The sequence below is a fragment of the Rhinolophus hipposideros genome (assembly GCF_964194185.1).
Source record: "Rhinolophus hipposideros genome assembly, chromosome: 9".
NCBI lineage: Eukaryota > Metazoa > Chordata > Mammalia > Chiroptera > Rhinolophidae > Rhinolophus > Rhinolophus hipposideros.
In genome coordinates this window covers 90639751-90655349 of record NC_138055.1, presented here as the reverse complement: position 1 = coordinate 90655349, position 15599 = coordinate 90639751, and the positions used below count along the sequence as shown (strand labels likewise).

Here is a 15599-nt window from a genome sequence, read left to right as displayed (position 1 = left end):
ATTGAAAGGAAGAGTGTCAATGGGGAGGCTTGAGAAACTGGGAGAGCAAAGGGAGCGACTACACCCCACAAGACTGGGAAAGCCATGGAGAACAGAGATGGAGCTGGAGGCTGCCACACTCCGGGAAGACCACCCCCCTACACTCCACGAAGACCTTAACTGCCGAGCAACACACAAAAACACAGTGCCTTGTTAATAAGGGGGCGGGGAGGGGGAGAAAGTTTCCCGGAAGTGCAGAGTTACCTGGAAGCCCTCCCCGTCACAGGGGGAGATGGTGAGCCTCGCTGCCAAGGATGGAGGTGCTTGGAAAACGCTGGGCAATGGTGTGGAGCCGCGTGAGCTCGGCACACCCTTTGATTATTTCCTTAACCTGAAAAAGCCAAGCCCACACACCGCCCGAATTCTAAACGCTCCCATCCTCAGGTGCTAGCCCACATGTGGGCGCGAGTAAGAACACACGGGGCGTGGGCACCCTCGGGGTCGGCGGCAGTGGAGCTGGGTGGGTGGAGGGGAGCCGGGGAGAGGGAGGGAACCTGGAGGGGAGGGGAGAGGGGCGCCGAGCCTCGCATCCGCCCGCTGGGTCCCCACCCGCCCCCGGGGCGCGCAGCCCAGAGCAGGGGCACCTAGAAGCGAGGGGGACGCCGGGGACGACCCGGTGCGGGGCGCGCGCGCTCCCAGCCGCGCCCCAAGCCAGACCGGGACCCCGGCTGGGGCTCCAGGAGAGCGGGGCTCGGCGACGCCGGCGCCCCCGCCCCCACGCGCGGCGGGCAAGGCAGCCGGGCTTTCCAGGCACACGGGAGACGCGAGGCAGAAGCAGACACTTGGGGAACTTTTCCCCCTCGCCTGGAATTTCATAGGAAACACATGCGGCGGAGCCGCCGGCACGGGCGGGGGAGGGGCGGGGATTTTCCGCCCCCTCCCGAGGGGTTCGGCCCGGTCCCGCCGTTCCGCCGAGGCGGGGCGCCCCGGGCAGTGCGCGGGGACGAGCGCCAGCGCCGCGGGGCGCGGCGGAGCGGGCGGGGACGGCGGGCGCCCGCGCGGGATCCCTGGCCGCGCGACGGGGCCAGCCTTACCTTCGTGGTTCTCCTCGGGGATGTACATCCTCGTGTTCTCATTCACCATGGACCAAAAATGGTTTTGAAAGAAGCGACAAAGAGGAAGAAATGTCAAAACACCCCCAGAGGGTCCGGACGAATCCCTCCTCCGAGGTCGGCGGATTTCGTGCAAAACCGAAGGAAGCCGAGGGTCTGCGGTATTTCTTCTTCCCTCCGGACGATTACCTGATGCCCGTTATCGCCTCGAACACCGCACACTGGTCCTGCCCACTGCTGCCTCGGCGAGAGAAACTGGAACGCATCCTCAGCACATCCGGGCCCCTGCCGAGAATTCAGCCCCGCTCCTCCGGCGGCCGCACGGTGCGGGAAAACGAGCGGAGAGGCCGCGGGAGAAGGGGCGGGAAGGCGGGCGGGGGCGCCGGCGGCGCGGGCCTCCCGGGGCCCCGGCTGCGCTCCCGTCAAGGAGCTCCGGCAACTCCAGCGGCGCGGGGGCAGGGGGAGGCGCCGCCGCTCCGGGCCGCTCCGGGCCGCGCCGCGCCGCGCGCCGTTCTGGCAGGAGCTGTTTCTGCAGAGGCAGCGACAGGGAGGCTCGGGCGCGCGAGAGCGCCGCGCTCACCGCCTCCAGCCCGCCCGCCGCCGCGCCCGCGCCCGCGCCCTCCCCGCCCGCCCGCCCGCCCGCCCGGCGCTGGAGGCAGACGCTCTGAACGCTTCCAGATGTGGCGCGGCGGCGGCGGCGCGCAGGACCGGGCGCACGACGCAGGGCGCACGGCGGGGCCCGAGCCCCCGGGAGCACCCGCCCGGCCTCGGCTGCGCCGCGGAGCCAGCCCTGCTGCCCGCATGACGTCAAGGGGCGCAGGGAGGCGCGGGCTCGCAGAGGGCGGCGGCGGGGGGCTGCGCGGCGCCCCCGGGGCGGGGCGGGGCGGGGGCCGGGCGCGGGGCGGGGGCGGGACGGGGCGGGGGCCGGGCGGGGCGGGGGCCGGGCGGGGCGGGGGCCGGGCGGGGCGGGGGCCGGGCGGGGCGGGGCGGGGCGGGGGCCGGGCGGGGCGGGGGCCGGGCGGGGGCCGAGCGCGGGCGCCCCTCCGCCCGCAGCCCGCCGCCCCGCTGTCCTCGGCGGCGCCCGGCGTCCCTGCGCGGCGGTCCACGACGGGAGGCCTCTGGGAGCGGGATTCCAACGGGGGGACTACAGTCTGCCCGACTGAACAAAACAGCAAAACGAGCCGTGATTCCGTGATTCTGCCTGATCAATTACCATCGAAGCGGTGTAGAAGTGACATAAGTGACATACAGACACACAGAGGCGAGGATCGGAGGACGGGGGTGCGGGGGGAGACAGAGAGAGCCGGAGGGCGGAGCTTCGCAGGGAAAGCAGTGGTGCCCAGATGTCTGAACGGATTAATAGACCCAGGTTTTCTAATTCCTTGGAGGCAGCCGAGCACGTGCTCTACTAGGATATCCTTACCTACTTTTCTTAATTATTTTTGCCACTCTGGCAGGAATCTATTGAGCGCCTCTCCTTCCATAAGAAGCAAACATTTCTGTCCAACTCGTTGCAGCCACAGCAAGTACCACCGCACCCCCTGCAGGCCCGGGATCCTCTAAAGTGGGCTTCCTGAGCCTTGGCAGAGGAGCCCGCAACTCCCTCTTGGGAAGCCTCCACCTTCCTGTTCTCAGACCTCACCTCCCATCTCCACTCGTTCCCTGGCTGATCCTATCCATCTCCATGGATTTAAGCAGCTGTCTATGTCGGATTTGTATCTCCAGCCCAGCCCTCTCTTCCTGAATGCGAGGCTATATAACCAACCTCAGTCTCCACTTAGGTGATCAATAGACTACTCAAACCTAACATATCCAAACACTGAATTCATTTTTTCTGTACAAATCTGCTCCTCACACAGCCTTCCCCATTGCATTTGATGGGGCCCAAAATCATTCCAGACTCCTTTCTCTCATACCCCCACATCTAAGCCTTCAGGAAATCTCCTTGGTTCTACCTTCAGATAAAACCACTTCTCAGTTCCTCCCCTGCTGCCTTCAGATCTGAGCCAACATCTTCTTTCACCTGGGTTTGTACAGAGGCTGCTCTCCCTGGTCTCCCCTCCCCACTCCTCTTGTGGTTTATTCTCAATTGACAGAGTAATCTATTTAAAATGTCATATCACAGCACTTCTCTGGTCAGAGCCCGCCACCGGCACTCCATGTCACTTAGGAAAAGCCAAGGTCCTTAGAGCAGCCTGCATGGACCCACGTGAACAGTGTGTACAACTTCTCTTGTCCTCTCCTACTGCTCTCCTGCTTGCCCAGCCACACAGGCCTCCTTACTGTTCCCCAAACACTCCAGGAATGATTCTCTCTCTCTCTCTCTCTCTCTCTCTCTCTCTCTCACACACACACACACACACTACTTCTACACTGTAGAACAGGAATAATAATAGCTAACACTATTGAGTGTTCTGTGCTGTGATAGGTGCTTTACAGGATTACTCATGTAATCCTCATTGCAATCCTATATGGTAGATGGTATTGTTATTATTATCTCCATTTTACAGATGTGGAAGCTAAGACTTAGAGACTTAAGTTACATGTCCAGGGTCACCCAGCTGATAAATTGTGGAGCCTGGACTTAGGCCAGGAGTGGCTGCCTCTAAATTTGCATTTGGTCTTAGAGGGGATGACAGGGTGAGCTGGGTTGGGGGAGGGAAGTATGCTGTTTAAAATGACAGTGAAATGATTGTAAAATGTGCTGCAGAGAATTCACAAAAAGCCAGATAACTGAGAACAGTGTATGTGTGTTGGAGGGGCACAGGCTGGATTTATAGCCAGGCTTTTCTAAAGGTAGGCACTGTATAAATCTAGCAAGTAAATATTACCTTCATGCTTCTTTAGTTTCATTTTTCACTTCTCTTTTCAACTGTGAAATGTGTTCTTTCCCTTCCAGAAAAAGGTATTTTCTAAATGTTTGGCCTTGCAATGTAAGCCCATATCTCGGCTTCTAACTTTGGAACACAGCCCTTGGTGTTCTCTATTGAAGTAACAAATTCTCGACATGACAGACAGAAACCATTCTGAATTCTGATTTGGGTATTTGGGAAATGGTGGGAGCAGAGGAGGAAGTTTTTCTTTCTTTTTTATTGCATGATTTAATTCTCTGGATGAAGGTACTCCCTCTTCTCTCCTCTCCCATAGTTCTTCATTTGTCTATAACTCTATCTACATAGTGTTGTACTTCTGTATAGTGTTGTATTTGTATACGAATGTGCCTTTTATCTGCCCCCTACTGCACTTTCAATGTCTTAAGGAAGAGAACTGTTCATTTTTCTTTGTGCCTAGCATAATGCTTTGTGCATATGGACAGTTGATGTACGTTGAGCACATGATTCACTCTGGAAAAGATTCCTTAATTGACCACAAATATTTCCTTTGGAAGCAATTAAGAGTGCACTGAATTTGTTAATTACAGTGTATTTATAAGAGAGAAAAGCTTGGAAACAATCTAAATATCCAACAAAAAAGGTTGACTACATAATAACATTGAGAGATTATCCACATCTAAAAAGTTGTTTGCTCCTCAGAACAACTAGGGGAGTACAGTAATACCTCAGTTTGTTTTCGAACATCTCCGTTGACGAACATTTCGGTTTACGAACGTGAACGCTGTAAACCCAGAAGTAAATGTTTCGATTTTTGAACACACCTCAGAAGTCGAACATGTCATGCAGCTTCTGCCAAGTGCAAGATCCTGAGGCCTAGCTGTGGGCTGTTTTCGAATGTTTCAGAACTTGAACAGTCTTCTGGAACAGATTACGTTCGAAAACCGAGGTATCACTGTACTCTTATCCTCCTTTTAGAGGTGAGGAAACTAAAGCACAGAAGAGTTAACTCTCTTGCCCAAGTTTTCACAGCTACCATGTTTCCCCAAAAGTAAGACCTACCCCCAAAATAAGCCCCAGTTAAGATCATCAGCCAGACGTACACATTTAGTACGTTATGACGATGTTCCAGAAAAAGATGACATGACTGTATTTGAATAAATGTAGATTGTTGTACATGAAAAAATAAGACATCCCCTGAAAATATGCCCTAATGTGTCTTTTGGAGCAAAAATTAATATACGACCCTTATTTTCGGGGAAACATGGTGGTAAATGTTGGAATACCTGGGATGTGAACCTCAGCAGTCTATCCTCAGAGTCTATGCTTCATAGATAAACGAGGGTGAAATCTTTACATAGATGTGAACAATATTAAGGGTTAATGGAAAAAAGACGATTTACACTACAATAAAAACAGGGTCTTCTATATAAAATATTATATAAAAATATCATGTATGCTATGATTTCATTTTTCTTTTAAAGACAGGTATATATTTGAACTGGGAAAGCAACTACAAAGAGCTCACACCAAAATGTTGACAATAGCTTTCTTTGGGAAGTGGAATCGCAGGTACATTTTTTTTTTTCCTGCCTGACCCAGGGCTTCGAAAGCCAGTTTGCCAGGCAGGCCCTTCTCTTCCCTGGGGACCCATACCTTCAGGAAAGAGCCCTCCCCCTGCTCCCTAGCCAGGAGCACTTGGGAATAACTCTCCCATCAAAGCTCCAAAGTGTCCCTTCCCCTCCTCTCCCTCTGCCCCCCTTTACAGACTCTCAGCACTAAATGCCAACACCCGCCTGCAAAAATGACCTCTTTGGTGTCTCCTACAAATGCTCAGGTTTCCTCATTGCTTCCTCAGGTGCCTGGTTAGCGTCAGCCACTCTGTGCTGATGGTAGAGAGCTAGGAGCACCAAGATACGGTGCTCACAGTGACCTGGGAATAGGTTTCATTCTTTAATTTCTAACCCATAGGGTTGTCTGTGTATATCTATAAGGGTGGGCATTTCAGACCAGACAAAAGTGATGGGCAAGCCTTATGGCAAGTCAGAGTCAGAAGAGGTGAGTCAGAAGGCCCTGCTTCAATGTGCTTTCCAAGAGGTTACCCTCTTTACCTCAATATAGGGCCACACAGAACCATTCCTTCTCAGAGGCCAGAGATTGGAGCATCAGTGTACTCGTTTGGTATTGCATCAACTTAACCAAGCGAGAACTGTATTTCCCAGAATTCCCTTCCTGTGTGCTTCCAACTTAGGCTTCTCCACAAAAGATACTTGTGGGGCATTTGGAAGGTATAAGGGAAGCAGCAGCTTTCATGCTGTGAGGGTCAGGGCACGGCTCCAGGCGCTGCTTCCACATGCAACACCTTGTCACCCATCTGCTGGCTTCCCCTGCTGGTGTGGGCCCACAGCTCCTCCAGTTCCTGCCAGCTCTTCTTCAGCGACTCTGGGCCCTGGGCAAAGCATGTCCAGGTCTGTGGTACAGGGTACCAGCTTTATGTTTATAGACAAGGTTGGAAGAGGCAAGAGAAAAATAGGGGTCCCATTTGTCTTTGAGGGTTCCAGTTTGGCCTCCTACATCACATCCAGCTTTTCTTCTGGACTTCTGGCTCTGCTGCTCTAAAGCAACTTCGGCAACAGCCTTCCACAGACTCATCACCAGCTCGCACACCTGGGTAAGGACAAGTCCCTTGCTGCCTGTTACTCATGCAGGTACTGCTTCCTTGATCCCACCTCGCTGGCACATCAGTGTAGTATTCCCACATTTTCCAGGTTACTTTCTTCGATGTTTTCATGAGTAAATCGTTAGTGCCCAGCATATAACGTAGGTGCCCTTAATATATATTTGTTGAATCCATTGCCACCACTTGATAACACCTAGTGAATGCCAGTTACTGTGGCAGGAACTTTAACTGCAATGAGAAGCCCGGTCTCTGGAGACAGGCCAGGCATGGAAGCAGGGTCTCCCTGCTATGAGCTGTGTGGACTGTCACTTGATTTTACCTCCTACTGTCCAGTTTCTACAAAATGGAGCTAACAGTGGTACCTTCCTCCTTAGGGTGGTTGTGAGAATTCAGCAATCTACGTAAAGCATGTGAAATGTGCAACGTTGTCATTTGATGTTAACAGTTGTCATCCTTTATCCCATAAGAAAGATTTGTCAAGATTCTGTGTGTTCTGACTTCACACCAAAGAGACTCACCACCAAAGAGACTCACCAAAGAGACTCAGCACCACCATTTAAAAGCATAAAATGGTAGCTAACAGGTTACTTTTTTGCCCAAGATTGCTTGGTCAGTAAGTAATAGAATTAGGATTTGAACCCAATTCTATGCAAATCCAGAGGCTGTGCAGCCCACTCTACTACACAAGACATTTCAGGCACTAGAACTAAAATGGAAGGGAGAAGAAGGCTTCAGGAAAATTCCCCCAACTCACAATTCATTCAGAGAGCAGAGCTGAAGAGGGTGCAGAGTTGACCCCTCCTTTTGTTTCGAAGGACCCACAATAACATCGATGCCTTCACAACCCACGTCAGTATTTAAGAACCTCTCCTGGCAGAGTTTCCCTACATCACATTGAAATCTCTTCTCTTCACCTACTTGTCAAGAAGCCACAGGCCAGACCAGAGCCCTGCTAACCCACTGGGTTGTCTTTATATATTTCATTTAAGGAGAACTTTTCTGGTAGCTCAACCCCAATTTCATTCCCAAGAGGAGGCCAGAGTCTCTGGCGTGTGAGGGGAATTCAATCCTCATTCTACAGCAACCTCAAATGTCAGGGATAACAACATTGTGATAAATGCATACCCCTGTGATTTTCAACAATACTGTACTTAACCACCAAAGACAGAAAGCAGCAAAATGATCAACTGCCTGATCCTGCGACTGGCTCTCCTGGTGGGAGAACTCATACACTACATGTGAGCTCAAATTATGGCTCTCTTTTTACCTCAGCAAGTCAACAGTCCAGGCTAAGTCATATAAGCAGCCTGTACCCCCTGTTTGCTCATCTGTAAAATGGGGACACATGGCCACATCTCCTATGGCTCTTTGCAAAGAAAAGTTGATACCAAAAGAAGAGTTAAATCATCATAAAGATTTTCTTAATTGCTCCTCAAGGGCCTGAGGAAGTCAGTTTCATGTTGGTGACCTGCTGACCCCCAGAAGGAACCCCCTCAGTCTAGACTCAGACCCAATCCAATATATGGTCCACTTTTGAGGTACTCAAAGGCCAACACAAAGTGGAAGCCATTCCTACATGTATTAGTATCCTAAGGCTGCCAAAAAAAAACAAAAAAAAAACACTAACTGGGTGGTTTAAAACAACAGAAATTTATTCTCTCAGTTTTGGAGATTAGAAGTCCAAAATCCAGAGTCTTTGGGCTGTAAACCTTTCTCCTTTACAGTGAAAATTTGGTTGTCTTATTTGGGGGAATAGTGAGGGTTGGGAGTGCAGCTTATTTTACGTAGCACCCCAACTGGACACAGTAAAGCAGGTTTATCAGTAATGCCCCTCGGTCCATACTCAATGGGAAAAAGCTAAAACCATTCCCCTTAAGATCAGGAACAAGGCAAGGTTGTCCACTTTCTCCACTTCTATTCAACATAGTGCTGGAAGTTCTAGCCACAGCAATCAGACAAGAAAAAGACATCCAAATAAAAGGCATCCAAATTGGTAAGGAAGGAATAAAATTGTCATTATATGCAGATGACATGATACTATATAGAGAGAACCCTAAAGACTCCACCAAGAAACTATTAGAGCTGATAAATGAATTTAGTAAAGTAGCAGGACACAAAATTAATATTCAGAAATCAGTTGCATTTGATAAACCAATAATAAAACATCAGAAGGAGAAAATAAGAAAACAATCCCATTTACAATTGCTTCAAAGACTATAAAATACCTGGGAATAAATCTAACCAAAGAAGTAAAAGATCTGTACTCAGAAAATTATAAGACACTGAAGAAATGAAAGAAAATACAAATAGATGGAAACACATACCATGTTCATGGATAGGAAGAATTAATATAGTTAAAATGTCCATACTGCCTAAGGCAATATACATATTGAATGCAATTCCTATCTAACTACCAACGACATTTTTCACAGAAATAGAATATATAATCCTAAAATTTATATGGAACCATAAAAGACCCCGGATAGCCTCAGCAATCTTGAGAAATAAGAACAAAGTGGGACGTATAACGATACCTGACATCAAATTATACTACAAGGCTACAGTAATCAAAACAGCATGGTACTGGCATAAAAATAGACACATAGATCAATGGAACAGAATAGAGAGTCCAGAAATAAATCCATGCCTATATGGCCATTTAATCTACGACAATGGAAATAAGAATTTACGGTGGGGTAAAGACAGTCTATTCAATAAATAGTGCTGGGAAACCTGGACAGACACATGCAAAAAAATGAAGGTGGACCACCTCCTTACACCATATACAAAAATAAATTCAAAATGGCTTAAAGACTTAAATATAAGACCTGAAACCATAAAATTCCTAGATGAAAATAAAGGAAGAAACTTTACAGACATTGCCCGGAGTAAGATTTTTACTGATATATCCCCTTGGGCAAGGGAAGTAAGAGAAAAAATAAACATGTGGGATTATATCAAACTAAAAAGTTTTTTCATAGCAAAGGAAATCATCAATAAAACAAAAAGGGATCCTACTGAATGGGAAAAGATATTTGCCAATGATATATCCGATATGGGGTTAATATCACAAATTTATTTAAAAAACTCCTCAGCTCAACTCCAAAAAAACAAATAACCCAATTAAAAAATGGGCAGAGGACACAAAGAGACGTTTTTCTATAAAGGACATACAGATGGCAAACAGACATATGAAAAAATGCTCAACCTCACTAACCATCAGAGAAATGCAAATAAAAACTACAATGAGATACCACCTCACCGCAGTCAAAATGGCTATCATCAATAAATCAACAAACAACAAGTGCTGGCACGGATGTGGAGAAAAGCGAACGCTTGTGCACTGTTGGTGGGATTGCAGATTGGTTCAACCACTATGGAAAACAGTATGGAGGTATCTCAAAAATCTGAAAATGGAACTACCTTATGATCTAGCAATTCCACTCCTAGGTATCTATCCGGAGAAATCCAAAACTCTAATTCAAAAAAATTTATGTACACCTATGTTTATTGCAGCACTATACACGATAGCCAAGACATGGAAACAACCCATCGGTAGGCAACTGGATTAAGAAACTGTGGTACATTTATACAATGGAGTATTACGCAGCCATAAAGAAAAAAGAAATCTTACCATTTGCAACAACATGGATGGACCTAGAGAACAGTACGTTAAGTAAAATAAGTCAGACAGAGAAAGACAAATACCACACGATTTCATTTATACGTGGAATGTAAAGAAAAGAATAAATGAATGAACTAATCAGAAACAGTTTCAGAGACATAGAGAAAAAACTGGGATGGGGGGTTGGAGATAAGGGGGAAGGTGAAGGGATTAGAAAGCACAGTCAGTAACCACAAGATGGCCACGGGATCACGAAAGTTAATATGGGGAATGTAATCAATAATAATGTAAATATTTTGTAGCGTATCCAATGGACACTTGTCTCGTTAGGGAGACCACCTCAGGGATGATGTAGATGCCTGATCACTGCACTGTACACCTGAAGCTGAAGCTGAGCAATAATGAATGTCAACTACAAGTTTATATATGAGTGTGTGTGTGTGTGTGTGTGTGTGTGTGCATAGTTACAAGAAGCGGAGTACAGCATTAGGAATAGAGACAATGGAAAGGTAATGGCTGTGTGCGATGTCAGAGGGATAGTGGATGGGGGGAGGGGTTTGACACAGTGTGAGGAATATAAATGATAAATGTCTAACTATTACATTGTTTTGTGCACCAGAAACTAATTTTTAAAAAGTGACATTAATGGTTAAAAAAAAAAAAAAAGAAGTCCAAAATCCAGCAGGGTCATGCTCTCTTCAGGGCCTTTAAGGGACAATCCAATCTTTGCTTCCTCCAGTTTCTGGTGGCTGCTGGCATTCCTTGACTTGTGGCCACATCACGCCAATCTCTGTCTCCGTGGTCGCGTGGCCTCCTCCCCTCCTGGCTGTCAAATCCCCCTCTGCCTCTCATTTATCAAAACACTTGTCATCACATTTAGGACCCACTGGATAATCCAGGATGATGTCTTCATCTCAAGGTCCTTAAGTTAATTATATTGACAAAGACCATTTTTCTAAGTAAGGTAAGATTCATAGTTTCTAGGGATTAGTATGTGGACATGTATTTCGAGGGACCACCATTCAACCCACCATACTACCTTAACTTACACTTACAACACTTCACCCATTCTCATTTAAATCTCAAGTCCAACATTACTAGTTACTGAAACTTTGGCAACCTCTCTCTTTCTGAACTCAGTTTCTTCATTTATAAAATGAAAATTATGGGCATATGTAAAGACTTAACTAACGTGTTAATGAATCTAGTATAGTTGCTGGACTGTAGAAGGCATTCCTTTCTGTCAATATTCAATTTCATATTTATAAAAACTCTATGAGTTAAACATTATCCCCAGTTTTTAAATTAGAGAATTGAATGCTTGGAGAAGTTAAGTAACTTGGCCACACCAGCTCAGCTGGGTAGGAATGGACCTGACTTTGAACCCCAGCACTCATTCTGCTACCAAGCCTCCCTAACCCCTTGACCTTCTTAACAGTTCCAGAACAATTCTAAAAGTATTCACTGGCACTAGATAGTGTTTTCTCAAAATAAACTGGGAAATGTTCTCTTCAGTAGGCCTTCCAGAACCTTCCCCTTTTAACCAGCTTTCTAAACGTTCTTTCTTCTCCTCTACCCTTCTTTGAATGCATTCCAAGTTCTCTGTTATCTTCAAGACATGGTCCTGAGAGTAAACACCTTTCTCTGGCCCTCAGAAATCATCTTTCAACTCTTGTTGAATTCACAGCCCTCCTATTAACATACCTCTTGGTAATTTCACCTTTCTTTCAATACGTCAGCTGGCATTCAATCTATAATGTTTTCTGTCTCTGACCCCTGGTTCTTCTTCTTCTTATCCATGGATGATGGCTCAGTTGATATTTGTGCTCTGGATTATTCTTTCCTGAATGGTCACTTTGCATGTATCCCTCTCAGAGTTCCATGGCATTAATTCCTAGCTTGCTTTCCTATAATATCAGAAATCACATAGCCTTGAAAATATCTGGGTCCTAGTCTGACATAGGTCAAGTAACCCTTTGCCTAACATTTGGGGCAAGGGCACCTTAGCAGACAAAAAAGTATATTTGTTCCCTAAGACCTCGTTATCAAAGATGTTTCTGTCCTGATTGTAGAGTCTGGGGATCTTTTATAGGGATACCTTTAGGTCAACCTACAGCAGTCCCATCCCTGTATCAAATCTAAAAGAATTCTCATATAGGCTACACACATAGGAATAATTCCAAATATTTACATTCTCAAAAAGTAAACCCAAATGACCTTAACTAATTACCCTTGATACCGGATCTGGCTTAATCACTCAATCTTCTAAATTGTTTCAAGGCGATTTTCCAAGTCCCAGGAGATAGAGAAGTTATAGCTAAACGTCTCCAGTGAGATTAATCAGTGCCCCATACTACATTTAGATAACAACTTGAAGCAAAGTCAAGGGGCTTACATGGCCCATGAAAAGGGTATCTTCTTAGTAGTCACTATCATTAACTTGCCAAATGATTTCCAATTAGCAGCCAGGTGGAGTCTGGTAGAACCAAGAACTTGGCAGAATTTTCAAGTGTGGCAGGACACGTCCAACCATCTCTTCATAGGACCCTGCAGAACTAGCACCACCTATTAAAGGAATCTTAGGTCAAAGTCATACTTGAAGACAAATTTCATTTTTTTCGAAGTTTACCAGTTTTGCCTTTTTCCATATCAGACTCAAGTTTTCTGCCATTCTCATGTCCAGTCCTGCTTCTATAACCATATTTTGCATCATTATTTTATTATTAATCAACACTTGGAAATCATTTTTTTCCAAAATGACCAATGCTGCTTATAAATTGGCACGTATATCACCTTCTACTGAGTTTAGTTCTAAGAATATTATGTTTTCCTCCCCTTCTGGGCGCATGCTGAGTGCACTTCTCAACCACTCTGTATTTGGGCACTCTATTGGACCAGTTCTGACCAATGAAATGTAAGAAGTGACATGTGCCACTTCCAGGTTGAGGTGACGAAAGGCCCGTCGTGATGCTCCCCTTTCTCTCTTTTGCCACATAATCCATGTGGTACAGCTCCAAGATGGAGCAGAATCCTTCAGCCTAATCTCTGAATGACTTTGTAAAGTGGAACCTCTCCCACTGACCCCTGTGGACATGTAAGATGAGCAAGAAATAAACATTTGTTGTATGAAATCTCAAGAATTTGGAAGTCATCACCAGTGTGTAACATTGCCTGTCCTGACGAACAGACTAGCGAAAACCAACAACTCTGTGTGTGTGACCCATGTGTGATTAGGGATTTGCCAAGTTCTGATTAGTGCAATTGGTTTTCATTCCAATCAGCAGTCAATGATTCTAATTCCTATGAGGGCAGGTTATAACCATAATCATCTTGTGATGGGATAATATTGAGAACATTTATAATTTATGCAGCATGTAATAGGTTTTACGTGTTCTAGATAAATCAATGGGTATCCACTTCAACAGATTCTACAGATAAAATACCCCAAAATCTGCTGAAAGTAAGGGATATTTATGCTGTTTTTATATTGACTAGTTTACGCAAACTACTCTTGTATGAATGAATCACGTACATGTTAACAATTTCCCAAATAGGCTTGGAAAATGTTTGGAGTAGTTCATGGCATCTTCACACTGGTGTATGAGTAACCCTTGTGGTAAATGGAGGATTTTAATGGAATCAATTTCCTCAACTTTCATAGGTACTTAGTCTTAACACTGGTTGGAGAACAACCTGGGGCAGAGATTGGATGCTGCCTGCCACTTATCCTTTATCTTCTGACCTTTCACAGCCATCCTTCTCCCACACTACAGGAAAGAGGCATGCGAGCCTTTCACACTCGCCACCCACCCCTTCCTTCCATGGTCTATTTCCCAGGGTGTGACTACCTCCAGGGCACCAAAGAAGGAGACATTTGAAATACTGGTGTCTAGAAAGTCTCATTTAATCAGACACCATACCTCTCTAATCATCCATGTTTTTAAGAGATATAGTTCTAATACTACTGAAATTGTATATTAGTAATTACTTTAAAAGCTCATAATATAATTATGTTGTTTTTCTCAATTTTACATTAATAACATTTGCAATGATAATTCAACCCAGAAGAAATTTGTAGCACCAAGCCTTAGAGTCATAGGAAATATTTTTAAATTTCAATTTCAATGTATATCCATCTTTTTATTGCAGAGTAGTATGATAGTGTGATCAATTAAAGACTTTCAAGCATAAAAATATATTGTATCAGGGTAAAATTTTATGGAGGAAACAGAATGGAAATATTTTTTCAAGGAGAAAAGGAATGATGCAAAATCTTTGTTTTTAAAAAAATGAGCTTTTATGTATTTTTGAGTAGATAATAGAAGGTTTCAAGTAGCTATGATGTTTATATTTCATTGGAAACTTTTTAAAGAGTGATGCAACAATTTTGTTTTGTTTTAAACTGTCAAGATGTACAAAGCACCAGAAATTGCATCATTTACAACCATTTAAACCTATCATGAAAATTTTTGGATGTCAACTTGAAAATGTATGATGAGGCACATACTTTTTCAAAACTCTTTTGGGAGAATGTGCAAGTAAAGCAGTGTGGAGACTCCTGACTCAGCACAGGCCCAGTCCTGGGAGAGAGACCCAAGCCGGCAGTCCAGCTGATGGGCTGCCCTGGCTCTTGAGAAGAGCAACATACCGACAGCAGGTACCTGGCATATCAATACATGCTTGTGAAACAAATGAACATCTCTGCTTTCTCATTCTCACTCTGTTTTCTATCCCCAGCATGATCTTGGACAATTTGCCTCCCTCGTCAATGTTATTCACCTTTTTGAGATCCTTGGAGAAAGAAGTGCCAAGTGTCACGTGGCCACGTTATCCCAGAGAGGGCACAGAGACAACCTTCGCAACATGGCAATCCAAACCCTCCCGACGAGGCTTTTTGAGCCCAGATTATTTGCATTTTATTCCATGGCAGAACCTTCCATTTTTAAATATGTTTTTAATCCATAAATGCCAAACAAGGCAGACGCTGGGACGTCAATGTCTGTATCTACCCTTTGATCGACTTGAGATTGAATTTTCTCAGCTTCTGAAGGAATTCTGAGTTCCGGGCTTATATTTTTTCCTATTCAGCTGTTACTTTAGCCAAGTCTTAAGTTCTTTGAGTATCAGTTCCTTCAACCATGAACTGGGAAACCCCGGAAGGGAAGGGTTCTGAGTATAAAATGAAATATTAGTATGAAAAGGTATGGTGAGTATAAGTATAGAAATAGCAGGGTGTTTATTACCAGGAAGATAGAATTTTATATCATCTTTAACACTCTGTGGTAGCACCCAGTAATCATTCCTGGTTCGACCTAAATATCATGAACCACAATTCTAACCCTTTTCTTTTTTTCCCTCTTTGGACAAAGAGA

At 45.6% G+C, this 15599-nt stretch overlaps 1 protein-coding gene across 21 annotated transcripts in view; it reads right to left on the bottom strand.

Annotated features, from left to right (window-relative positions):
* Positions 1 to 15599, bottom strand: part of CACNA1C (calcium voltage-gated channel subunit alpha1 C) — a 722361-nt gene that overhangs the window by 631885 nt on the left and 74877 nt on the right. For 15 of the 21 annotated variants that reach the window (XM_081059053.1, XM_081059041.1, XM_081059039.1 and 12 more), the window contains exon 1: positions 1074 to 1366. The exons of 5 other annotated variants lie outside the window; for them this stretch is intronic. In XM_081059053.1, coding sequence (XP_080915179.1) covers positions 1074 to 1122 — 49 coding nt within the window. In that variant the 5' untranslated portion in view covers positions 1123 to 1366. Of the gene's footprint in view, positions 1 to 243; positions 371 to 1073; positions 1367 to 15599 lie in introns of those variants that run through there. One more of the 21 variants, XM_081059045.1, reaches the window with a different exon arrangement.